This window comes from Gavia stellata, chromosome 21 (genome assembly GCF_030936135.1).
Source record: "Gavia stellata isolate bGavSte3 chromosome 21, bGavSte3.hap2, whole genome shotgun sequence".
NCBI lineage: Eukaryota > Metazoa > Chordata > Aves > Gaviiformes > Gaviidae > Gavia > Gavia stellata.
In genome coordinates this window covers 16503633-16530590 of record NC_082614.1, presented here as the reverse complement: position 1 = coordinate 16530590, position 26958 = coordinate 16503633, and the positions used below count along the sequence as shown (strand labels likewise).

The 26958-nt window shown below is 47.1% G+C and overlaps 1 protein-coding gene across 1 annotated transcript in view; it reads left to right on the top strand.

The window, feature by feature from the left end:
- Window positions 1-26256, top strand: part of MN1 (MN1 proto-oncogene, transcriptional regulator) — a 35792-nt gene extending 9536 nt beyond the window's left edge. Inside the window, exon 2 of the mRNA XM_059827860.1 lies at window positions 26072-26256. Coding sequence (XP_059683843.1) covers window positions 26072-26256 — 185 coding nt within the window. The remainder of the gene's footprint in view (window positions 1-26071) is intronic.
- The last annotated feature ends 702 nt before the right edge of the window (window positions 26257-26958 follow it).

The window sequence follows — 26958 nt, the reverse complement described above, 5'->3', positions numbered from 1 at the left end:
GAAATTGAAGGTCCACGCTGACTTTCCTGATCTTGGTTAGATTTCTCAACTTTTAAAATCTAAATCTGAATTTTTGCTGTTCTCTGGGTAGACCCAGCTTGCACATAGTGGTAACATGACTAGCTTATGTAAAAATACTGATCTTCTTTATAGTTAGCTGCTTTTCCTTTGCAAAACACTTTCGTGTTGGTGCAGTTGAAACATTACAAATTATTAGTGACCTTTTTTAATGCGAAGATTTTTTTTTTTACAAATTTAAATATATTTTATGGATTATCTGCCAATGTTCTGAAGTCAAATACCTTTTAAATTTAAAGCTGAGAATTGAACAGCTGGAGGTCTAATCCATTAATTTTTACACGCTGACTTCCTTAATACTTCAAAGAGAACATCTTAGATGATACTGCTTTGCTGCTCCCCTCCCCAGCACCCCTTCTTCTCGTCTCCCCCCCAACACCCTCTCTTCTAGGTCTTCACATTCTGCTGATCTCCTGGCAAATGACAAAGGCACATGTATGCAGGAACTGCATTTCCTTTAGTTGATGTAGTTAAGTTGTAAGAGTTGATGATCCAGAAATGTACTCTCTTAGTGTTGCACTTTTTGTCTGTATACTGATGCAAAAATATTGTGGTTACTGCTTTTCTAGTAGTCTTCTGCCTTGTACTTGAGTTATTTTTTGTAACGGTACCAGTGTTACCGTAGAAGTGTTTGTGTTCGGCAGCCATGTGTGCCCTTCCGAGACACCCGACTCAAACCTGGAGTGCATCCCTTTCCCATAGGATTGGGTCCGATCCATGCTGGCCGTTTTTAAACAAAGTTTTTCCAAGTTTTGTCTTGCCCTGTTAGACAGTAACTGTTCTGTCGCATCTTACGGTTTCACTCCCCAAGATGCACAGATGTATCAGTCACGGGAAGCTCCTGAGAATGAGCTGTTTCTCGTCCGCATGCTTAACTTCTGCTGGGAGTCTTTCATTGTGCAATTTATGTCTGTTTGTTTTCAATTTTAGGAAATCTGTTTGTGTCTGTTCAGTATTGTAACGTAAAAACGCAGTGCATGACACCGCGCCCTCTACATTTTTATTAGTTTTTAAGACTTGTCTGAAGAAGCGTTTTTTTGTTTGGTAAGCAGAAATCTGGTTACGTTTAAGTGCTGCTTTGATAGGTTTTTTAACATTAAAATAAGTGCAGTTTATTTGAGTTTAAACACAAACACCACGTGTGCGTGCTCCGAAGGGCTGCGCTGGCTCTCTGCTGCGCAGTGTTGTGTTGGGGATGGTGCTGCAGCCTCGCTCTAATGGGCGGTTTGCTTGAACTTTTGGATATTTATCTTTTCTTTTTTTTCTTTTCCCCTCTGTTTGGAGCGTTTGAAAAATGGGATGAGGAAACTGAGTTGCTACCTTTTTTTCTTTTATCTCTCTTACCTTCAGTTCTGACCGCTGGGCCTTCAGGGCTTGATACTCTTGATCACAGAAAAGCCTATAATCAGTTGGTAGTTGGGAGACAGTGTTTTTTTGTGGTAAAATATATGTTTTCAGAGTTAAGTCTGCATTTAATTGATTTTGTGAATTAGTATTCACAAAATATTAGAAAGCATTTGTATTGCTAATAGAAAGATCATCCTGAGGCTGAGGAAGCACAGTTAATTGAAAAAGCAACCATTTGTAAAGTGAAGAAAATCTTAAAACATTTCATAACCTAATTAAGAATATACTCCTGATTTAAAATGGAGAATATTAATTCGCTGTGTGAAGCAAATACACTAAAAAACCCTGGAAACAGTCATATCCTTCCTTCCTCCTCTTAATCCTCTCCCAAAATGCAGTTTAAGAAGAAAGGCATGACTTTTTCTTTTTCTTTTTTTTTTTTTTAAATGTAGCCTGAAACCATTTTGCTAGAAAGATGTAAATTGATCTATTAACATAGGAAATGAAGGCTGGCCTGGGGTTATTATTGGGTCAGAATTTTAGGATCTCCTTCCTAGAAAAATCTACTGAATTTTTTTTTTTTTTTTTTGGGGGGGGGGGTGGGTATAATCTTCCTCTATAATGACATTTTAAAGCCTTTTGGTCTTGGGTGGGAGAAGTCACGGGAAGCAGGGGGTGCTGTAGTTGAAGGATGTCTAAGAGACACAGATGCGAATGCATTGTAAGCAGGGCCGGGTCCCCGGGGACCGGGACTGAGCGTTCCGTCCCATCCACTGCTGGAGGTGATGCTCCGATTGTTGGTCGGGTGAAAACAGGCGGAGAAGAGGCGTCTGCCTGAGTGTTCCCGACTCCTGGCTAGATGGCACAGTCGGTCAAGTCATTACCATTGCACTTATGGATACTCGGGTTTATGTTTGATTCAGATTGCAGCGGAGTCCGTGTTTGGGTCCCACTCTATTATTATTTTTAGTATTTAAGATCATATTTATTGCACCATAAATTGACGCGGTGCTTTAGAAACCCGGGAGACATTCCCCCTGCTGAAGATTTACAGTCCAAATGAGAGAAAACAGACATTGTTTGGCCACGCGGCTGCTGTTTTGCCTCCGGAGGCTCGCCAGTCCCCGGTAAACCGGCAGCCGCGCGGCCGAACGACTGCAGTGCCACCGGGGCTTTGGCAGAGTGATGCTGGTGGGGCGCACGGCAGGGTCCTGTGCCGGCAGAGCCGGAGGGACCCTGGGGATGAGTCTGAGCACTTGGGTGCCCAGCGAAGGCTGACGTGCCAGGAGCGAATGGTGCCGGGATGGAGCGTGCGACGGGCGTCTGGCTGCAGTTAGGAAGTACATGTATGCAGTGGATGGACAGGGGGAAGGAAGAGCTGAGAGCACCTTGTCCCACTCGGTAATCTCATTTCTGCGTTGATTATTCTTCGTCCGGTGCGTTTGGTGGGGACGGTGCAGCCGTACTGCCCTCCCCGGTGCAGCGTTTCTCCTCTCCTGGAAAAACAAAAAAAACCCACAGTTACGGCACTTCTGATCAGTGCGTGAGTGAATTTCTAAATGAATTTCTCAGTCTGAGCAATAGGAAAAGAAACCAAAATGATGTGGAAGTGGTTTGATGCGAGGTGGGTTTTCACCTCCTCCAGAGGCCTGGGGATGGAAGCATCCCCTCGGGTGGGCTTCTCCTCTCCTGCGGGCGAGGGGAGGGGAGGATCCTCCCCCACCAGGACCTGACCTCAAGGTTTGAGCTAGCTGGTACATCGCAGCGCTCTGGTGTGGCTTAAACCTGGAGTGGTACCGATGTCGTATTGCTGGAAACAGGGTATCCCTCAGACGTGTAGGGGAGTCAGGTAACTTTGCATCTCACGTTATAGGTATTTTTGAACTGACTCGCTTGTTTTGATAATTTTTATTGGTGCCAAAATGCTACACTGAAAAACTTTTTTTGCCTAGTCTGAAGAGTAGCCCCAATTTCAGACCAAATAGAGTTTTAAAAGCAAGAAAATACTAAATGGGCCTATTGTTTGTATTCTAAAAAAAAAAAAAAGGAATTCCCCAGTAATCGTAATAAAAATTACCACAATCAAAGCGACAATACTTCTGAAACACTTTAAAAATAGTATTATCATTCAAAGTGCAAAGCAGCTGGTATTTTACGATGGAACAGATTTTATTGTTGCTGGATATAGGGTCACACACTTGCAACACATTCTTGACTTGAACAAACCAAAAACACAAGTGCTTTTTTGAAGATAAAATCAGTATGATTTATTTTTTCTCTGGATGCTGTAGTTCCCTTCTCTACCTCTAAATATAGGCACATGCTGTTCTTTTTATGCTGGGAGAAACAGCTAGCATCCCAACTCCCTGTGCTCTCTTTACCACGCCATCATTCTAGAGGCAGAGCGAAAAATAGGACTGTTTCAGTATAATTAAAATCTCGTACTAGCTATTTTGAGATAGGCAGATCACCAAAAAACCGAGAGAATAGCAACAGATTTCTTTCTGTGTTTCTTTTTAATTATTATTATTTGGCATCAATGGGAAGTTTCATACCATCGTCTGTTCATTTATTGTAGCTGTCTGCAAAATGGGTATGAATTGAGACGGCTCTAAAACTGAGCTGGGGGACTAGGGCAACCGTCACAGGAAAAGCTACAGGGAGCTCAGGGGAGCTACAGGGAGCTCAGGGGTAGCCTCGGTTATTTGGTTTATCTGAAAAGTATTTAAACTTTGTGCGTGCAGAGTGGTGTTACATATTACATGATAAAGTGATTTGTCCTGTGGATGAATCAAGTTAGTACACTGCGTCCTGATCTTACTTGCTGTCGCTGAGGTGCCTGTGGGAATTGCAGAAACGACTTTGCTGCTTGCAGCCGTAGGGCTCCTGGGTGCTCTGGGCTCCCAGGGGAGGTTGCCGTGGTCCGGGCTCTGCCGGGCTCCCGAACGCGCCGCTGAATGCCTGGCTGCTGGTGTGCTGAGGGAGTCTGGCTGCTACGGGCTGACAAACACCACTTTGGAAATGGGGGGTTTTTAACAAAGCCATGAAGTTTTACTCCAAATCATTACCCAAATGCCTTTGGATTTTGTGTAGCTTTTTCCAGAGTGGATTACACCGATGATGCTGAAATATGTCAGTTACAGAAAAGAATAGATGAAAAATCTCTTCCTTGCGTCAGATGAGCGTGAGCTTCAAGAGCTGGAGGAACGTACAGTTGGAGAGATTGTGATACAATTACGTTTTTATGTCTACCTATTACGCATAATGAAGGGTTGGTTGCTGGCCTTAAATTTGGAAAGAGCTTACTGTAAAGCTTAAAACAGAAGTAGATTCCTGTAATTACTGCTTTGCAGTGAGGAATACGGCTAGGTAAAGGGAGTAAAAACTATTCATTGTCCAATTGTATTTCCATAACTGCTACACTTTTAAACATCTGTTTTGAAAGATTAAATTTTTTTGTTATACTAATTTTCAGAAGTAAGCTAATAAAAGCCAACACAGGAAAAAAACAAAAGAGGTGAAGAATATCAAATGAACAATGCTTAGAAAATACACAGCTTTAACTGCTTTTGTGAACCCTGCTGCATTATTTAGAGAATCAGTTGTTTTTGAGTATTAAACCCAAGTCCAGTATACTATTTTGGTTTGCGTTTACTTGAGTTTGAGATACTTGGTGACAAAATTTACAATTTTAAAAACTTTTCATTTTATGTTTGCCTTTATTTGTACTAGATTAAGCAAACCTGGTAAAACATGGTTCAGTCAGTTCCAAGTCTGCTTTTGCTTTTACTTGACTTTGTTCGTGTTGCCTGGTGGCAATACATCAGGCAAACTTGGATCATAGTGTCAATTGTTTGAAATTAGTGTTTAGATTACACACAGTTTCAAATGGTATGAAACTATTTGTAGTGAGAAATGAGCATTTGTTTATGATGATAAAAATAGGTTTTCATAGCCTACATTTTTTTTCATTGTATGTAATAGGAACTGCTATAGCATCGAATATCCCTGTGCAATTTTTCAAAGTGATAGCGTGGCACCATTTTGCTCTTTGTAAGCCTTTGGGACCGTGTGCTACAACAAAGAGGAGCCATTTCTGCTTCACACCAGGAAGAAGAGGGGGAAGACCAAACCTTTTCTTGTCCCTTAGGAAAAAATCCCGAAAAGACATCCTTTTTCCTCCTCCCTCAAAATTTTGGTTTGCATCTTTAAGATGGAGGGCCTTTAAGATGTGCTGTACTGGCCTTTCTCCTCCTTTTTGTGGGGCTTCTCTTGGAATCTATTTTAAGGGGTTATATTTGAAGTGTTCATGAAGGCTGCTCCTGCCTTCCACAGTGGTCTGGCCCCAATAGAAATGTGAAAAGTTCCCATTACTGAGCTGTAACAGAATACTGTAAATGGGTTATGCAGAAAAAACCACTTAGATAAAAATGCAGTTTTCCCTTCCACATAACGCTGCTAAGAATTAATAGCACATTCTTCCTAAATGGGTACTTCTATATTATCTTTTCACCTTAATGAAATTCTTTCCAAAACAGGAGTGTTTCATTTAAAATTTTGGAGCAAAATGGATCTGCCTTTATCCTCAGTGCTCCCCCACTTTAGTTCAATCTTCCTGGAATGACTACTGTGGGCTATCTGAGTACTCCGTGGAAAATAGATGTTGCGTTCAGAGGGCAATGTCACAATTTGACTCTCCGTCCTTTCGCAGGGTGTACGTCACGGGGCGCTTCGTAGCCGTGTGACTTCACATCTGGATTTGTGCTTTTCGATGGGGTGGTTCGTGGTGTGTACACCAGCTGTGCTCTTACTGGCTCTGCTACTCGGCCTGTGGCCACCACGCAACGGAGACACAAATACGTCACCTAGCAGGTCATTTTTGCCAGAAACACTCCAAAAGGGAGAATGGCCAAGTCCAGGGTTATGTGGCCTGCGTCACCCCGGCGCGGGTTTGTCATTGCACACCTGGAGCAGAGGTGGTGAGCCTGAACGCGGCGTGACCTGGCAGCGCCATGCAGCCGCTTGCAAAAGCACACAGACATTATTTTAATACATCCCTTTTCTCTAGAAAGTAAATAAATGCCTAATTAAAAAAAAGAAGGAATCCTCTGCGGTGGCAGTGAAACCAAAGCGGGGATGCCCCCTGGAAGACTTGGTTTGCCAGAGGACGCTGTGGAGGACCTGCTCGGTGTGGCTCTCCGGCACTTGGCTCAGCCGGTGGCACCCAGAGGAGCGCTGCCGCCACCCTGGTGCCAAGCCGAGCAGCGGGGCACATCCCACGGGTGGCGTGGGAGGGGGGGCAAGAGCTGCCTGTCCCTGGGGGGGTTGGTCCCCGTGGGACACAGCGCACAGCTGGACCTGCCTTTGGTGACGGTGACTTCTGTCTGACTGCGGCGTTGGTGTCTCTTTGCTGTTTTCCTTTTGGAGCAATTACAGTTCTGGCTCCGTGCGGCCATGGGTCGTTAGCTCGTGCCTACGAGAGCCGAGGTGTTTTTTCTTCCTCCCGGCAGCCTCTCCCTGATGAGCAGGAGCAGCTCCAGCAGCAGTGAGCGATGCTGGTCCTTCCCCGGGCGCAGGCATTTGTGAGACAGGCGAGCGTACCGGGGCCATCACAGCCTTCCCAGCAAGTGTGCCGTGGTTATAAACAGCCGGTCTTGGGCAACAGAAAACCAAAGCGCATACTCGTGCTTCTTAACAGTTTCCTTTTTAACAAAAGGGTTTCAATATAACAGCGAGAGCAAAACTGTACCGTAGGAATAGGGCTAATAGAAAGATTCCTGCTTTAAGCAGCTATTCACTGCTGAGTTGCAGTGGGGAAAATGCTTTTATTAAACAAACTGTTTGGTGTTTTCATAGTACTAGTAAAATGGTTCCCACGTATAAGGAATACTCGTAACGATGGAGACACAGGTAGGAGTTGATAACAACTCTAAGTCTTTGTGTTCAAAATAAAAATTTGGCAGTAATGCTGAGCAGCCTTTTGCATCGTTTTTGTGACAAACTGCTCTTCAAGGGACTCTCTGCTTGGGATATCCCCCAAAACATGAAATATGGGAAAAACGTAAGGCCTTATTTTGTCAAAGCAGTTCTGATGCCTGTAAAAGCACTCTGGAGCTCGTCTCTGTAATGCTGTCCGAAAATGTATTTTTTGGGCACCTTAGTTGAAGCCAAAATCTAACTGGGCTATCGCAGGCATCCTGCATTGGGGTTTTAATGACTTTTTTCCATGGACATTGCTTCCCTGCCGGTGCTCAAAGGGTCTGCACCTGCACAACTGCCTAACTGCGGTCAGTGAAAGGATTGCTGCTGCCCTAACCGTCCTGTGAGCACGGTCAAGCGCAGAAAGGGACAGTGTTCGTGGCGGCCGGCGTGGGTGTGTTTGGAAAGCTGGGGAAGGACTGCCAAGTAAACACTCTTGAAAATCACCTTACGCACTTGTCACCTGGGTGATGTAGTGTCCAGACAACCGGGGGGGCCCGATCCTGCATGCATGCATGTCGCAGGTAGGGCAGTGACGGTTGGGCCGGGGCAGAGACAGCTCGTGCTCTGACAAACTTTTTCCTTTTGGGAGGACAGCAGCAATCCATTCAAATCCACGCGTCTTTTTCAAACTCGATAGGTAGGAACGCTGTGTGTGCTGCGGGGCGAGGACGGTCCTCGGCAGGTACCCTGGCAGCCTCGTGTTCGGTGCCGCTGGAGGGTGGGCACATGCCGGGTCTGTGACCGGTCGCTGTTTCCTGCACAGCATTTGCAAGGAAACAAACGGCTTCGGTGGATTCCCCCTCCCATGAATTTGCAGATTACTGGGAGCTGGATCCCAAAGTTCTGCGATTCCTAATTGAAAATGTGTTCTTGAGCTCCCTCAGCAAATAGTTACCGGTTCGTATACGTTTGTGACTTTCCCTTCGTGTTGATACCTTACTTAAGAGACTCGGCATCCCTTTGCTTTCTTTCTGACTCTCACTCCTAACACTGAGCTTAATCCAAACTCTGTTTTTGAAAGGGGTATTTATAGTCAGTGAGGCTTTGATTACTTACAGTCGTCTTCCGATAGTCTTCCAATCAAAGAACAGAAAAAATACTACGCTCCTCATTAGCTGGGTTACATAATAGCTATTTGCTCAGCCACAAAATTTCCCTTTTGTGATTCACTTTTTGTGAATCACAGTAGTTCAGCGAAGATTGCAAATCGCAACTTTTACAGCCAAGTATGCAATTCCCCGGAAGCAAATGTTGAACATTTAAATATTTCAGTGTAGTTTGTTGTAACTTGCAAGTTTTATATTAATGGGGCATTGGCTCTTGAGCTTTTCTGTAAAACGAAATTAAAAAAAAAGCCACAAAAATGGTTGCTCAAAGTACCTCTAGAAGGCAAACATTTCTGAATAGTTACAGTCTGCTTTCTCATCTGTGGTGCTAGAAAATGTGCAGTGTGGTGTACAGCGTTACACTGAGTGCTGTTTTTTACTACTTCGCAGAAGTGCTCTGCAGTCCTGGTGAATACTGAGGCCTCTGCCAGGCAAAACCGCGGACAGGCACGGAGGTCTCAGTTGTCACCTGCCAGGCAGGACACATCACCGTGCAGAACTGGCTCTTCCCCTGCTCTTCTGGTGAAAAGGTACTGCTAAACCTGGGTGTCTAGGTCTTGTGCAGCCATTTTAGTGTTAGGAAATGTAAAACTCGGCGCCTGAGAAGGAAAACGCAGTACAACTGGCCAAACTGTGGCTGCTCTCAGACTTTGACGTTGGCTGTTTCATGCCCTAGGAGAAGAGTGCCTGTCACCAGAAGTGTTTGCTACCCTGTGGGAATGGTTAACCATTCAAAGAGTGCTGCTTGATTCCACTATAGGTATGAATTTCTTATGTGTCACCTTTTTTTTTTTTTTTTTTTTTTTGCTGCTGGTGCTCAGTGTACACCGCATGCTAAGTTGTGCATTTAAGCATTGGTTGCTACAGTAGAAATCTTGATGGCCGTTGTTCCTATCAAAAAAACCCCTTCTCATCTTCAAAGTCGCTGCTGTTACAATAATTTTCTCTTTGAACATGTCAGGATTCTGTCTTTGATTACATACTGGATTGTCTCTTGTCATTGCAAAATGATTTTTGGGTAGACGGAGACATTTTTCAGTTCATCACAGTTCATCCCCCATCCCAGTACGTCTTTAAAAGAGAGACTATGTTGAAAACAGGTATTTAAGAATATAGATCTTCAAGGAAATAACTAGTTTTGACTTTTTATTTTCCTGGGAATTTTATAAAGCTGATGTGAAATATAGCTTTCTTTTACAATTTGAGCTTAGACGTTCAAAATTTCCCTTTTCCCCACTCTTCTTTTTGCTTTTGATTGCACCAGAAATCATGATTTCAGAGATTTTCTTCCACTTTTTCATTTGCTGTTTTTGCAACTTACACCACACAAAAAGAATAAATCTCTGTAATTCTACCACCAGTTTATTCAGCTTTAGACAAGTTTTGGGGAAAAAAAAAGAATGAAAAAGGGGGTTTAGAAAATTAAATAATGCTTATTCTTTTACCAAAAAAAGAATGTGAAAAACTAGATTTTTCCATTTTGTGTGTCGCTATTCTCTGAAGCTGGGAAGGCTTTAGAAAAGAAGTGTTGGAAAAGAAAATGGGTGGAGATAAGTGATTAAATAAACATTGACACTCATTTTTGTGGTTACTGAGGAGAAAGAAGAGAGGAAAGGATGAACTCTCATGGCCAACTTTTAAAAAAGACATGTGAAAATTAAAAACCATTTGTAAAAATGAGTAGGCTGGTGCTGTGTTAGCAATGGCGGTCTGTTGGCCGGCTCCACTGTTCAGCATCGCTGCTCCTGGCCAGCTCCTGGGCAAGGAGGTGGCTGTGTGGGAGTGGCGGAGGCATGGCTGCCAGCACGCCCTGCCAAGCGGGGTGGCGGGCGGGCGGTTGGCTGGGTGGTTGGCTGGTTGGCTGGCTGGTTGTTAAGGTGGCTGCCGGACCTGGGAGACCAAGCGCTCTGCTGCCAGACCCTCCCTGCCCTACCGTCTGTTGAGGACGGGTTCAAAGCCTTGGCAGGCGCTCACTGAGGTCACTTCCATCGGAAGATGTTTCTGGTTTATATGACGTGTACCAGAGGTCTGTCCACTTTCCAGGGACAAGAGTTTCCCTTGCTGCTGTGATGGGTGCTCGCTGGCATGTTGCGGCTCTCCGAGTGCGGCGGTGGGATGAAGGCGCCCTGGAAGCAGAGCTCCTCTCCTCCTGCTGCTGAGGTGTGGAGGGACGTGCCAGCTTTGTGGCTATTCATGGTTGATGGGTTAAATTGTGGTGCTCTGCACTAGCACGATGTTCACCTTGGATCAAAGGGCAGGGGGCCTTCTGAAATGGAAGGTGCCTTGGAAGGTCCTTCCAAGCCTCCCCAAGCTAAGTGAAAGCCCAGGGGCAAGAGCGTTTGCAATTGTCTTGCTCCGTGTGTATGTGCAATCTCTTCCATTACCGAGTGATGTTGATGCCACCAGGGTGATGGGAAAACTGGACGAAAATGGGGGACAGTAGAACTGCATCAAGCACGGAACAGACTTATCCCTTGGAAAATGGGTATTCTGTAAGAATGGCAGGAGACCCCAAGCCCAGGTAAAATCTGCAGACCCATATCTCATTATGATTACTTGTGTGCATGCTTCCAGCAGGTTGTAAAACTGTATTACTTGATGGGTATATTGCTTCAGGGGGTTAAGTACGACTAAATCAAAGATACCCTCTCAGTGGGGTTTGCCTGCGTGGTTTCATGTGATGGAAGCCTTCATCATCGAGTTTGTAAACTCTGGCTGTGGTTTTCAACAGGCGCTTTCTGCCCTTGTGTTTTGTAAGGAAAAGAGCTAGAAAGAACTCGCTGTATCTTTAAACTTGCAGATCCTCAAAACCTCCCTGGGAAGTAGAAGGGGGAAGGGACCCTTTCAGGATTAATTAAACAGAGATGTCTTGCTGTAGACTTCAGGGTTTACTGATAAACGCCAGCCCCTCACCCATGTCTGCTGGTGGCTGCTATTATTTAGCCAGGGCTATTACAAGGAATCTGAGAAATCTTCCCTTTCTCCTCCTCTGCCTTCCATTTATCTGTCCTCCCAACCTGTTTGTTTGTGTACGGTTAAGTTTTCCATGCCAGGGAGAAGCAGAGTGGAAATGTCAGGGGTCAGGCTGCAGGCAGGGCAGGCAGGGAGCAGGCAGCCCAGCTCCGCTGAGCCTTTGACTTTCTGAGAAACCGGAGATATGTTTGTTCCAGGCGAGATTAACTCTTTCAGCACAGCTGCCTTCTGCTCAAGAAGACCTGGAGGACTGGAGGCAAAGCGAGTACGTTAAGACACAGAGTTCAGTCTCCGTTCGTGCATATATCCACTTCCGTTGGTGATGGGTGCTCCTGCCGTCATTTCACTCATCCTCATATCTAAGCCCAGCAGCCCCAACACTTCATCTGCCTTGGCAGCGCTGCAGCTGGAGGATGAGGCCGCGTGGATCCAGACCTCCGAGAAGGACGGAGGATAGCATAATTTGTTGCAGTGCTATTATGGATACCTGTATTTCTCAGCGTGTTTTTCAGTAAACGAAGCGTTCATCCACGAAGGGCACGGAGCTGCTGTTTGGAGACACGTTTGTGAGCAGGGGCGTGACTCACGGTTTGCCACTCAGAAAATGCCTAAAGACCAATCTGAATGCCTTTGCCTTCAGAATAACCAGTTTGCTGTTGGGCCAGTTGACTCGTTAGCTCACAGGCTTTAAGATGTATGTAGTGTGGTGGTTTATGTGTGCAGCAGCCCTGGCTGATGCCGGAGTGATAGCTGGGGTTCGGTGAGTGTTTTGGTTGTATGACTCAAGCTGTACTACCTGCATCTCGCCCCGCCTGTGCGAATGAAAGGTATGATTCAGCGGTGGAGTGGGGGATTTTGTTTGTTTGGTGCCTTCTTTGCATTTGTGTTATGATAGTGAAGTGGGTGCTGAGGACCCAAGTCTTGCCTGGTTTGACAGAGCTCAAAGTGCCCTGCTTGGGACAGCGGCATGTCGAGATCACAAGGTAGGCCTCACGCCGTTGCATGGTAGCTTCTTCGTATTTGGCGTTATTTCAGTAGTGAGGTGTTTGTGTGGAACTTGCGTGCATCGAGCCAGCGGGCCTCTCTGCAGGGGCAGGATGGGGGGGGCGCGAGGTGGCAGACACCCCCATGAGTGGCAGGGTTGTGTTTGCAAACAAAGTCCTTTCACAAAGGGGTCTCGGTCTCGCTGCTTCGTTTCTGATTTTATGGACGTGTCCATAAACTTTAAAGGTCTTGCAGACCACGTGCATGGAAAGGTTATTTAGCTGTTGCCTGATCAGCTCACCCCCACAACACTGTTCTGTGCTACACGACCGCTTTGTATAGGGGTGGTGAACGTGCCACCACACATTTCTCTGCTGTAACTTATGTGAGTTGAGGAACGGTGTCATCTGTGTCTGGAAGGATGAGACCATTTGTGCCAGTGATCCCCTCCAACGGGCCCTGCTGCGTTGAGATCCTGTCGGGGCAGGGGGACGGGTGCGCTGCCTGTCGCCCCTCGTGCTGCGCCCCGGGGCTCGGGGGGAGGCGAGGGACTCCCTGCTTTCTCTGTGTGCTCTGTGCTTCTCCTGCTTAGTGCTATGTGCATGCAGTATTTGCGTTTAAACTTGCCTTCCTCCACCAGTCCCTATTAACTTGGCTCATGGAAGGTGCTACAGCAGGAGAGAGCATCGCTGCCTCTGGAGACCTTTCTCCTAGCAGCCAGGTGATCGAAGGGCGCTGCCCTTCTGGTAGGACGGTCTGTGCTTCTGCACTGGCCGAATCCAAACCAGGTTAACAGCAGTTGTCACAACCAGCTGCAGTTGCGTGTGGGACAGGAATGAACTCCCGTCTCTCGTGGGCTGCTCAGTGCAGAGTCCCCCCCGCAGCGAGGTCCACAGGGACGTGCTGCGCTCCCATGTGCCGGCGCTTCGGTGCTGCGCAGCCCCGTGCCCCCTCCCCGCTCCCCTGCCCTTGCCAGGGGGAGCTGGCACTTCTGGGCGTCCCCTCCCCAAGTGCCATAGGGCAGAGCCCACACAACTGCCAGCATAGCGGGGTGAGCGCGTTGTCTGCCATTTTTTCATTTTCCACGGATATTGAGATTGTTGTGGGTCGTAAGTCACGTGAGCATATGGCTAGAAAGAGAACACAGGCCCATACTTCAGCTTTGGGTTTGAAGATGAGACTGTCTGTCCAGTGTTGTACTGGCCCATTTTGTTGATGTACTGGCCTGTGAAACTTTAGAGTTAATTTTTCATTGAAGCAGTGAAAGTCTGTCTACCCGTGACTTTCTTGCTTGAACAGCTGTTTGCTCCTGATTCGTTGCTATTCTGAGAATTTCGTGAAGACTCTTCACAGTGATGTGACAATTGGAAGAAAAAGATGAGCTTATATTTTTCTTATCCTAATAGTGGCACTTACAGACGTACCTAAGAAAGCCACGTTTCTTTGTGTGTTTTTCTTAAAGTGAATTTCCCTTGCTGCCATTCCTCCTTCACATGATTGCGTATTTCTTCTACCTGATGATTTTTTTGCTTTTTCTTCAGATAGATTTAATTTTAAAACATGCTGTTCAAACCATGCCGTGTCCTCCATCAGATTTATGACCCCCAGCTGAATCACCACACCTTTCTGCTGCTTTATGGGATGTTTCCGAACGTGCCAAATCCATTATACGGCAACAACATTTCCATCTCCTTCTGTAGCCAAAATAAAATTTGGGGTATACCAGAATTCGGGATTTTTCTAGAGCAGAAAAGACCTAGCAAGAATTTACCCAGAAAGTGCGTTTTGCGTTGATCAGCATCAGATACCAGTCTGATTTGCAAACACTTAAATGTTTTCCAGCAGAGATTTTGACCCTTCTTTTCACAAACTCAGGCTTCCTGACAATTCTGCTTTTTAAAGATACTTTTTGTAGACTCTTCAGAAATTGTCCATGAATCACTAGGGACTTGCAAACCGTGATTTGAAACCCATTGTTTCTGGAGTGTCACGCCTCTGCCTTCCGTCTTCCTCGGCACAGAGCGGGCCGGGGGGTGTCCGTCTCTGAACCGCGTCTCTGCAGGTGCCGTGGTGAGCCCCAGCTTTGTTCTGGGGTCTCTGCTCTCGCTTTCCTCTTGCTCTGTGAGCGATGACATTGTTTGAGCTCCTTTTGATTTCAGGGAGCCTGCTTCCCAAGGTCCCCTCATGTAGGCTGCTACTTCCGAGACACCAAACCGCAGTTGGAGGTATCCTAAAGAGGAATGGGATGTATTTCGAGGTAATGCTATAAATAAATGGGATAACAGAGCTAAAGATCCTGGATGTGGTTTCTTCTCGCTTACTGTTAGCCTTTGGTAAACTCCAGCTGTATTTCCACGAGTATCCTTGAACTCGTGTGGTTTAACCCAGAGCATTAATGCACATGATCACCATTTCTTGGTGTGCAAGAGCCTCAGATGTGTGGGGCCCCTGGGAGAGATTGACTTTGCCTGTGGCAGTTTTGTGTTACGGTCTCTCGTAATTGTGAGTTATAGATCGGGCAGAGGCACCTCCAGGAGCTGCCGGCAGAGCTGGGGAGGAGACGGAGGGACTGAGGGACGGGCAGCTGGAGGACCCTCGATCCCCGGCCCTGGCAGTCAAGCTGGATGCAGATCTGGCTTTGGGATATGCGGACACGGCTCCTGCTGATTTCTTTGGGAACAAGGCGACTAAACACATAAAAGTCTTTGGCCAGCTGTGTCCAAGCCTTTGCCTCACAAGAGACTGATAATATTTCAGAGACAAATTCCCTTTTTTTACACTTGGCTAACAAGCACTCATTTGATTTGCATCCTGAAACTAAGCGACCACAAACAAACTTCTTTGAAGGGAATCTTCTTCTTTCGTTCTGTTTTCACTTCATTTAAGGAAAATAGAGATTTCCATGTATAATATGCAGGGCTTAAATATCCTACTTATTGTTGTCATTTCTATTTTTTCCCCAGCAATTATGCAGAAGCTTTTGCACAAATCTGACGAGAGAAAGCTGGAATTTACATGTTTCCTCCTCTGCTGCGCTCTGTGCATAATCACCATCTATTCGTTGCCTTTACAAACTCCATTAATACACCCACTTCCCTTGCCAGTGTGAGTGGGCATTTTCATGCTATTTTTGGAGGCCTGCTCTGTGCGTTGAAACTCGCATTAGGCTGAAGGTGATACTGGTACTTCTGACCTCTGTGTCCTCAAGAAGAAATGAGCTGCAGCAAAGCTTACTAAAATGATACGACGGGTTATAGAGTGAATTGACAGGTAAAGTAAATATTGCTCTTTTGGGCACCATCCCCTGATGAAGAGTCAAGCCGGTGGTGATGGTGCAGCAGCAGAGGAAAGCTCAGGCCAGCTCGAGATGTTTTTCAGTATTTAACATGCATTAAAAGGTTCCGTCATAATGGGGAAAAGCAACTCGGGGATCAATAAAGCTGGTAGCCCGGCACACCGTCTGAAGGCAGTTCTGACGCTGTCAGAGGCCAACAGCGAGCTCTTGGGAGCATGGATTGGTGGTGGCGACTTGTGTGGTGCCCGCGGGAGAGGGCAGGTCCGCAAGGCAATCCTGCCCAGGGAAATGGCAGGCATTAGTCACCGTTAATCGGCTTAGCTCCTTGTTAAATGTCAAGGTGGCAATTTAATGCAGAACATTTAAGTAGTGTCTTTTTTCAATTTTGGCCTGTCCTGAAATAATACCAGACAGTGTCCAGAAACTAGTTTTAGTTAAATGAGGGCATATTGCACAATTTCATACGACTTCTGTGCAGGCAGAAAATTCCACTTTGGATTTCATGATAAATCTTTTATTTGCTCGTGCATTCTGGCTGTCGAGAGATGGATTTCACATGGGCTGGAGTTGTGAATAAAGCTGTCGTGTGATAATTTGCGTGCATATGAAATAAATTTGAAAGTATTGGGTGCAAAAACCAGCATTTCCTTACTCATCACGGATGTGTGGGTCGTTACCCTCAGTGAAAATAGGCTCAAAGCATTTAGTTAGTGCAAGCGAGTGTTGTACGCCAACAACAGAAAAAACATGGGATCAGTCAGCCAATATTCACTCCTACCGTGGAGTTCTCCGTTTCACGTTATGTGCTGGATGCAGAGGTAGGGACATGGCTGAGACAGCTGCAGTCCTTTGGAGGGAGTGTTAGGAGAAGCCATTTGCCCCAGTCCAGGTGTAAATCTGATGGAGCCGGCGGGCAGGATTTAGGCAGTTAACTCCTTTCCGAGATGCACAGAAGTGCTCCTTTTTTTGCAGGGGGAGGACAGGCCCCGAAAAATAACTCAGAGCTCCCAGAGGATTCACTGGTCCTGGATGGCGGTGTATGAACGTCGGGAGCATTGAGTTGGCTGTGCTGGGATGGGTTGCAGTTGCTGGACTCCCATTCGTTTTCTCTTTGAAGCATCCAGAAATGGTTTGACTGTTGGTGGCAGCTGGTTTGGTTTCATTTTTAAAGCCAGTTTTCCTCACTTGGGCAGGGTTGTAGCTTCTCATACTGTGCAGAGCTTAGGACTCCATGGTGTTGGCAATGGCACTGGGGAGCCCGACCGGTGGTTCAGAGCCATGCGGTTGGGTTGGGTTGGGTTGGCTTAGACCATGGTTGAAAGTTTGGCCATCAGTAGCTCAGCTTTCGGTGGCTGTTACACACAAGCCATGGTTTCTCTGCCTGGGGGAAGGCACGACCAGGCTAGCAGAAAGCAGCACTGTGGCACTGTAGTTGTGATGGGACCCGGTTTACAAGAATGGTCTTTTATTATGCGAGAACCAAAACCCCCAACATCAGCTTCTTTGCAAGGAGGGCAGGCAGAACTCCCCTCTGCGGTTTGCGTATTTTGCAGTAAAGCCAGTGTGAGAGTTAATGTGTTAAACCGAAAAGAGGAACTGGAGGTAGCCAAAAGAGAGGAAGGATATGAGTTTAAAACAGTCCGTTGTCCCCGTGGCCATCTATCAGGGGGCAGGAGCTGGTGCTGTCCTAAGGTACAGAGATTCTGGCTTCCCCCTCGGACACAGGGCTTACGTTTCTTCTCAGAGAGCCGTAGAGTTGGAAAGCAGTAATTTAACAGTAGCTTCCAGAGAAATAAATAGGTGTAGGCAGTTTCACACTTTCCTGTAAAGCCATGGACGTGTGTTACTCTCGTGCTGGGCAGTGGGCAGCAAAGTGGGGAACTGTGTGTTTCCCCCTTTCTCGTCTCCTCCCAGCAGGGTGGAGGGAAACACGTTTTTTAAAACAGCAATGTCGTTCTCCTCATCCACACATTGTTCCTTCTGCGTCTTCAAGGTCATGCTACATGTAAGATGACTGCCACCTTTTCCACTGATAGGGTTAGCATTTTCCCTGCTTAACGGTGTTTTCACCAGTTTCTTCAGACACTGGCATGTGGCTTACAGTCTGAGTTTGTCCTCAAGTGATATCCGCCCCGGCTTGGTGCTGAAGCTGTAGGGTAGGATGCTGCAGTCCAACTGTAACCCTACAGTCGTAACAACAAACCCTTAACGCTTCCGTGGGTTTGGGCAGCCTCCCTGTCGTGGTACGTGTATCTTTCCATTGCTCCTGGTGAAAACAGGAGCGTGAAGAGAGGTCAAGGGAGGAAAAAGAAAAATACGCATTCGCAGCAAGCACTCTGTGTCTCCGGTTATCTAAATTCTGTGCAAGGAGCAAGCACCAATGGAGCTTCATGCCAGCTCTGAGACTACTGAAAGCAAAATAAACGTCTTTGCAGCATGGGCTGATGCATGCTCCCTTTAGAGTCACAGGCACCTCCAATTAATCATGCTGTACGTGGAGGAAGAGGCTTTGAGGATCAGAGGACATTGCCAGACCTGATGGGCTGATGGAGGGGTGGGCACCACTCAATGTTAAGGGTACATGGGCTGTGTTCCCAGCCCAAGCGAGCGGGGACAGCCGTGCTGTGCCTTGCTTTGCCTTCAGGTGAGCCGTGTCTTGTCTATATGCAGCAAAGTCAAATGCTTTAATCCTGGTTTGTGGGATATATTAGTGGTGTGGGACAGTGCTCAGTGCTGCGCACACAATTTTGACTCAAGAGCCTTCCCTCCTTTGTGAGAAAGGCTTTCACAGTGCAGCTCAGCTGGCTGGGTCTCGGCAATAAATCTATGGGCTGACCAAGCCAAATGACTTCTTGAAATGTTACCGAGTGAGATGTGGCCGATACTGTGGAGTTGGGGTATCTCTGCACATTGCTCCTGGTCCATAAAGAGGGGCATTGCCTGGTCCCCGTTTCGGCTGTGCTCGTCTTTACGAGTCCTTGGCATCAGCTGTTCATCTTAACCATGAACGCTTCTGATTTCCTTTCATTTTGTTCATGCTGGGGAGGGTAGCACCTTTAAGCATCTTACGGGCTTTACAAATCGCACAGGTTACACAAAATAAATGAAGGAATAAAATCAAAGTAAGAGGAAGCTTTCAGTAATGGAGCAGATGGGGCTTTTCATTGAGCGCCCGCAGGGTGCTTGGTGCTGCAGAGTCCAAAGCCAGAGACAGCCTTTGCCCCAAGGCATTTATAACAGAAGAGGCAGATCCAGTCCAAAGCGGGGTACAGGTTGCCAGAGGTGAAGAAAACTGAAGGTGGTGCAAGTTTATGGAGTAAGCAGGTGGTGGGTGCCCTGTTTGTGTTTATAAACAAATGCAAAACGTGTGCTTACTTGTACTCCCAGGTCAAGAAAATGCCTTTGTCCAGGATTTTGTTGGTGCTGCAGTAGTGAGGGAGGAGACGGCTCATTTGTTTATCAACACAAATGGACTAGTTGTGTTTAAAAAATACAATTTTAGGAGTAAATTAATCTGTGGAGACTAGGTCCAGTGTGCAGGGAAACATGAAATGTTTTCAGACCTTATTTTTCTTGAAAACTGAAAAAGATGATTCTGTTCTGTGTACAAATGCAGAGCTATGTGCCTGAACCAATATGTCAAACTGTCATGTGGGAGATTTGGTGAAAAACATCTTGTCCTAAGGGAATAATTTTAAACACTATATGTAGGTTTGCTGCCTCGTAAGAGATCATTACTCAAATCTATTCCCTCTTATGGTAGCTCGGCCTCTGCTTAAGGGGTGCAGAGTGAACAGAAGCCTGTTAACGCATCCTCAAAGAGTGATTATCAGATGGTAGAGGGGAAACTGATCTCTGATCAGGGAATATAGTGGTTTTGGCCAAATCCTCTGCTTTAGCCTTAACAAGATCAGTGGCAATCCAGGGGCTTCACGCTCGGCTGGCCATCGAGGACGGCAGCGGCGGGGCCGTGCTGTGCCGGGCGGCTGGACCCTGGGCAGCGCGGGCGGCTGAGGCTTTGTCAGAGCCGGTGAAGAAGTGTAAGGGACGAGCCCTGGGGCAAGGAGCCATTCCAGGGATCTTCACCTCCTGTTTGTCACTTCAATCTCGCAGGAACGCTGAAATGTGGAGTGGAACCCATTCCCAACCAGACCCCTACCAGACTGTGACTGCGCCCTCGCTCCTGCTTGTCACTGCCTCCCATTCCTTTTGTTGGCGGTGGTTTTGGCAAAAAGGAGAGGAATGACACGAGCAGCACCTGAAGAGCAGTGTAAACTCCCGGTGCCTCTGTGCAGCATCCGCCGTTGCCTTGACTACACACCATCCCTCCTTCAGTTAATCTCCTCTCTCACAAGACGATGCATGTAATGCATTCTAGCGTTGCAGGTGAACTCGTTTTTAAGGGGATTAGCTCACCTAAAAATCGGGACACCTCTGGGTTTGCGTAGTGTTTGGTGGGGTCATCACAGTTAAGAGAACATGCTTATTTTTAAAGAATGCATATGAAGATGCTACATGAGGGACGAGGCTTTACACAGCAGCTTAACATGGGCTAAGGAAAAAGAGGGAGTGAGAAGGAAGCTGGAGGAAATGAAAGTGTGTATACACAGTGTCTTCAGGAGCAAGGAGACTGCCAGGGTCTAATCTCACTAGAGAGAAATGTGGTTTTCCTGGGCTGATGTGAAAAAGCAGTCTGTGGTGTGTGTACTGAGTTTGTTGGTGGAGCAGAACTCCTTGTCTTCGCCCTGTGTCCCAGCTGCGGGCTACCAAGGGGTGGCTAGGCTCCTGTGTTAGCTACCGTGCTGCCATTAATGCTGGGTAAACAAACAAACAAAGAGCAACCTTTTCTTTTCTGCAGGCATGCATGCCTTTGCAAAGTAGAGCAGAACAAAGAGCAGCTTCCGAAATGTGCAGTCGGAGCAGAGGGTGCAGGCAAGGGGGAGAGGCTGGGGGAGTCTGTCAGGGGCTGTGCTTTTCGGACTTGGCTTGTGTGTTTGGGACTTGGAGATTGAAATGTGTTCCTGTGGGTAAAGCCTATAGCTTTTACCTAAAAGCAAACTTTAGTATTATTATTTAAAAAAAAAAAGCTTGTTTAGTCTTTTGGGAACCTGAAGCTGTCTGCATATGCATCTGCCTCTGTAAAGGAGAGCAGCCTGTCATTTTTGTCCCAACTGCTTGATACGATTCTTACCGTTGCTTTTGTATGTTGTTGTAACTGATGAATGTTAGCAAACTATTCGGAGAATACTTTGAAATATTTACCTAAAACATACAGTTTGAACTGCGATAAACGAACTTGCTGGAATATTGGCTGAACACAAGCGTGTAAGGGCGGTGAAAATGGCCAGGCTTAATTCACTTTCATGTTCCAATGAATGTTTGCAAATATTTCTTTGCCATAGCCACCCAGCTCTTCCAGATGTTGTGGCTGGCTCTTGGAAGTGCCTGTGCGCAAGCTGAGCTAATAATATTAATCAAACCTCAAGTTAACTTCCAGGGCATTTGGTGATTATTGCAGGATTTTTCTCTGCTGTGAGCAATGCTGCCCAGCTGGGATACGCAGTGCTGGGTGTTCCTTGTCTTTCTCTTCCTCTGCAATATCGAGTGTGGGTTGCTGCTCTGGACAGGGTAACGGTAGGATGGGCTATTATAATCAAGGTAAAAGGAAGAAATAGTTGCCAGTGCTAGAAATGTAAGCTCGGTCCGTGCGGTCACTGGCTTTTGGGACCACCACGACTTCACCTGGTGGCTGTGTGTGAGAAGGTGGTGCCGCCGAGGGGCGGGTGCTGGGTGCGCCGGGTGGAGGAACCCCGCTGCGGTCGCAGGCAGCGTGGTGGCTTTTGCTCTGTGGGTGACTGTCCTCCCTGGCTTAACACCCACCGTCGCGTACGAGAGTCATGGAGGCTGCCACGGCCAGGACGTGCACTAATCGCAGCTTTTTGGGGTGAGGATACCATCACGGTTGAGCTGTTTCCAGACTCCTTTTGCTCTTTGGTCATTTTATTGCTTTGAGTTTCATGCCTTCCCTGTGAGCATGTTGTGTGCTTATATGTGACGTTTTATCTCTCATCTTTACTTCAACATTTGTCGTTTTCAAGCGGCACACGCTATCCTGCGAAGCGGGTAGTTTTACTTGCATCTATCCCAGGTTCTGTTGTGTCACGTCCTTCGGTTTGGAGAGGAAGTCCCCACCCAGACCATCTCCAGATCTCGGGTATGGAGGATGGCTCTTATTACAAGGGTATTGCTTTTATTAATAACACTTAAAACTTTCTTGCAGCAGTTGCTAGTAGAGGTAGTTGTGCAGTTTAAACATAATTTGTTTGAAAATTCCTTGCTTTCGCTTAGGTGCACTTCATGACCGACAGTGATTTATCTGAAACTTGGCAACTGTGAGGCAATGACGTGATGGCACCGTCTTGCATTACCTGACTAATTTTAACCTGCTGAGTCCCATCAGTCTCTACTACAGTACCCCTCAGGACTGTGTGTGCTGCAGAAGGCGGGTGCTGGGGCACTGCTGATTTGAAGGAGGCAGAGAGACAGTGAGGAAGGCTGGTGAAACAGGTCTGCCGGGAGAGTATTACTGTTTTGGACAAGCATCAGGCAGTATCTTGTGCTTAAGAACATAATTCTCATCAGGTGGATCAGTGCGACTTCCATATTTTAATACAAAGCATTTTTCTAGAAAAGCATCATAGCTTTGTCAAGACAGAAGTATTGGAAAAAAATAAATTGCACTGAATATTTCCCTCCAGACTGGCGTTGAGAACACCTGTGCCAATGCAAGCCTTACCGCAAGCTCTCATCCTCTTTTTGTTTTGGGTTTGAATGCATCATTTTCTGTGCTTTTAACAATAGACCAAGAGAGCTTGAGCTCCCACACAGTGATGCTGAGTCAGGCATCATGTGGACAGTGGCAATCGGTATTAACTTTGCAAACTTAGGATCAGGTCCTGCTCACCTCCTTTACTTGGGGTTTCCTTTGAGGCCAACGAATCCTGTTCATCGCTGCAGGATCAGTAGTTATCAGTTTGCTTATGAATTTTATGCACAGCAAATGTTTTAGAAATAATTTACTGATTTACAAGTAAATAAGCCTAATTTATCTTCAGATGCCTCTGGCATATGGACTTCCTCACTTAATCATTGGCTGAGGACCTGATCCTTTCTGGGTGGCGGTGGTGCCTGCACGGCTGATGCAGACAGCGCGGTGAGCTCCGGCTGTGATCCCAGGTGGGCAGCTGGGTGCTGGGTCCTGCTCTGGGAACGCCCTGTCTCTGCCACTTCTGTGGGTGTCCCCGTGTCCTCAGCCAAGAGGGTGGTCTCCTGGAGCCCTGCAGTAAATACTCCTTGCAGAAACACCAGAGATCCCTGGGCCCCTCGTGACAGCAGTTCAGCAGTGGGACTCTTTCCTCTTTCTCTGCGGCAGAGGAAGAAAGCTGCTGTCACAAAGACTAATCTCAAGGCGCTGGCTTTTCCTGTACCGAGACCAGCATGTCCTGTAAGTTTGGGGAGACCTAAGAATAAAAAATATTGGGTACTGTGTGCATTGTAAGGGACGTGCACAAATACAAGTAAGAAAAACGGTTCCCTTTCTCAATTCTCTGCAATCCCATTTGAGATTTAAACATTTTATAAATAAAAAGTAACTCGGGTATATTTACATTCAGGATAGTGAGTTTAAATTGAACATTTCATCAAGTAGTGTTTATTTAGGGAGTCTCTTCTTTGCCCTGTGATTTTCCCGAAGTGGCACCATAATGTCAGCTTGGGATTCACTGGTCTGTGCTACTGCAGCTGCCAGCCGCGTTCCGGGGGAGCAGCCCGTGCTGTTCCCTGCCGTGCTCAGGTCTGCCGTGCCCGCAGAGTGCTGCCAGGGGACCAACTCCGCAGCCCAGATGTGTCCCTCGTGTTAAGGCCGAGGTGGAAACACTCCCCCGGGGAGGCAAAAATGCTTGTTATTCTTCAGAGGAAGGCCCCGGCTGTGCAGGGGAGGGAGAGAGTCTGGGGTGTGATGAGGTTCAGGGGTAGCAGGAAAGAAGAGTACAAGTTCCCCACGTTGGAGCAAAGGCGGGCTGTGCTAATGCCGTCTCCGCCTGCTGAAACGCTGCATTTGGGTATTACACGGCGAACTCTGATCTGTGCTTCAGCTCTCGGTACTGCTTATTTATCAAAACTGACTAAAAAAACCCAGTGCCAACTACAGGGGACTGTAATCCGCTTTGGAGTTCAGAGAACATGAGCATCTTTGACCTGCTGATGTTGGATTCTTTGTTCAAGCAGTGAATGAGGGTATCCTACAGAAGGAATGCAACCCAGAGCACGGCTGTGCGAGGCTGAGGTGTGCAACGGAGCTTTGTGTTGATTTTGCACATGCTTGCACTAATGCAGCGCATGGCTGAGCAGGCAGCAGCACTGCTCTGGAGCCACGTTCCTTCTCCCATCATTTATAGCATCGTGTCCCCAGGCTCTAATTACTTTCTCTGTGTGGTGTTATGATACTGTTTTGAATATGAGCATCTCTGACATCCTATAATCAAGCATTAAAAGCATTTTCCAGTTTAAATTGGGGAATTCCAGACTAGTTTAAAATTACTTTTTTAATATCACTGCGATCATGTACCAAGCTGTTCAGTTCCCATTTTGTATCTGGTGTAGCGGCTGGTTAAGTGAACAAATACAACTTAGTCCATGAAGTGTGGTAAACCCACGCAGCTCGGCTTTGTGGAACATGAGAAAGGTGATGTGAAGAAAGGTCTTAAGGAGGTTAAACATTCACAGCCATTTTCTGGCATATTTGGCATGCTCCAGCATCACTCTCAGCCCTGCGCGATGGCAGCTCTCAGGGTCTACCAGAGAAATTGCGGTCCCTGCATTTGCTAGTGCTGCAGTGGGTCTGCTCTTACCTCTTGTGCTCTGGGTGAATATGAACGAAATGGTGGGTGAGAGGAAATGCAGGCTGCCTGTCAAGATGTTGCTGGCTTTTTTTTGTCTTGCCTTGCACCGTTCCTCTATTTATTCACCATTCTTATCCCACAATAAGCCCTCCTTCCAGGCTTGGGGGGGCTGCCTGCGTCTGCTCGGGCATCCTCCCTGGCAGAAGCAGCGGCGTTCCTGGGGGTGCATTGGCTATGAGAGGGTTTTCTGTGTTCGGGGCTGGCAGGCTGGCTCCTCCCGGGAGAGGGGAGCAAGCCCCAGCCTGCGCCGGCCGCGGGCTGCCCAGCCCCAGCCGGGCTGGACAACAGCCGCTGCCTCGCTGTTTCGGAAGGTCTGTGAGAAGGACCCGTGGAGGAGCTGTTGAGGATGTGAGGATTTGTAAGGCAAGGGATGAAGTTTGAGGGGTTTTGTCTTTGCGCTTTTTTTGGTTGATTAGGCTAAGAGCAGTGGGGGAGAACTAAAAAAGCGATTGATTTCAGCGAGGGAGAAGGCCATGAAAGAAAGACGACCCTGGCTGCACCGTGCAGGGAGAGGGAACGTGCACCAAGGCAGATTCTGAAGATGAGAAAAATATATTTGCAACAGAGAAGATTACTTGAAAATACTAAGAATGGAAGCAAGGAAAAATAATGGAGTGGCAGCGGGAACGAGTCATGAGTACACGGTAGTATACTTTGGAGGGCACAAGTCTAACTATTCATCATATTAACTGTGAAATCCAGAGGAAAAAGGCCCGGGACATCATTTAGGATGTTTCGGTTAAACTCTTTAATTTCTGTGGTTAACAGAAACTAATGGTGGCTAAAGATCCTACAAAGTCCTAAAATGAAGAAATTATAAGAAAAATGCTATTGTGGTGCTCCGTTAAAAGAGGTGAACAGGGAGACCTGTGCCCATAAGGGACCGAGGATGGGAGTGACCTGGAGGACACGGAGGGTTCGGGGCTGGTTTCCTGCTTGAGGAAGTTTCAGTGTCGATTTTGGACAGTGGAGGGTGCACGGGGGGCGAAAACTCCCAGTTGTGCATCCAGGACACACATAACCAGTCGTGTATACATCCCCAGCATTCAAAGGTATTGCTGGTTTATTTTAAAACAAGGGCATGTGAAAGAGAGTATTTTTGGTGTTTTTCTGGCACGGTGGAAAATCAGCCGGAGAAGCTCGCTGCGGAGTGGGAAGAGGGAGCTGTACCGGTGGCGGGGACACCGGGGACGCCACGGGTGCAGGAACCGGGACGCGGGCCGGCGGGGCAGAGGCGGGTGCAGAGATGCGGGGCTGTCCCGGCTCCCCGCCTGCCACCGGGTGTGTGAGTTGATGGGGTTGCGTTGCGCGGTTCTCCTAACCATCTCTCTGTGAACCCTTTCCAGCCCACGACCTTCCCCCGAGCAAGACCTCGGCCACGGCGCAGACCGGCAGCCACCTGCAGTGCCTCTCGGTCCACTGCACGGACGACGTGGGCGAGGCGAAGGGCCGGACTGCGGTGCCGACGTGGAGGTCCCTGCACTCGGACATCTCCAACAGATTTGGGACTTTTGTGGCTGCCCTGACTTGAACAAAAGAAATTATTTTTTTTCTCTTTTTAATTTCAAAGGGCCGCTACTGCTAGGTGGACTATTTTTCTAGGTTGGTACCTGCTTAGTGGCATATGGACTGGAAAGGGTTAATTTAAAGTAAACCTCAACTTTTTTTTAATCTTCTGCCACAGTATGTTACCAGTGTTAACCCTTCTGCAGTTAGCACACTTTTGCTTAAGTTTTTCCTGCTAGACCACTTTTTCCCATTATTCTGTAACCTTGGCATACATTTATAGATGAGGCCTTTTCCTTTTTCATCTCAGCGTATGTCCAAGTCACGTATGTCATAATAAGACAAAGATCCTCCTCCTCCTCTTCTTCCTCATTTGCTTTGTTTTTCTTTTTTTTGTTTTGCTTTGTTCAGTGCTTATTACAATGGTGATCCTGAAGAACAGCAGTTCAGGAATAAACACCGGTTAAAGTGAAACGGTCATCATTATATTATATATTATATTGACACCTAGCTTTTGCCAGTCACGTGCAAACCAAACAGTTAATGCTCTGTTGAATATTCAGGCAACGAGCCTGCCCTTTCCTGAGAAAATGATGTTATTAATAACGTTCAGCCTCGTTTGCTCTCCGCCTCACCCTGCGAGGCGAGGACGCTCGTTCCTGGATTTACCCTGGTGAAGCCTAGAGACGGAGCTCTGTCACGAACGGGCTGGTTCAGACACAGCCGG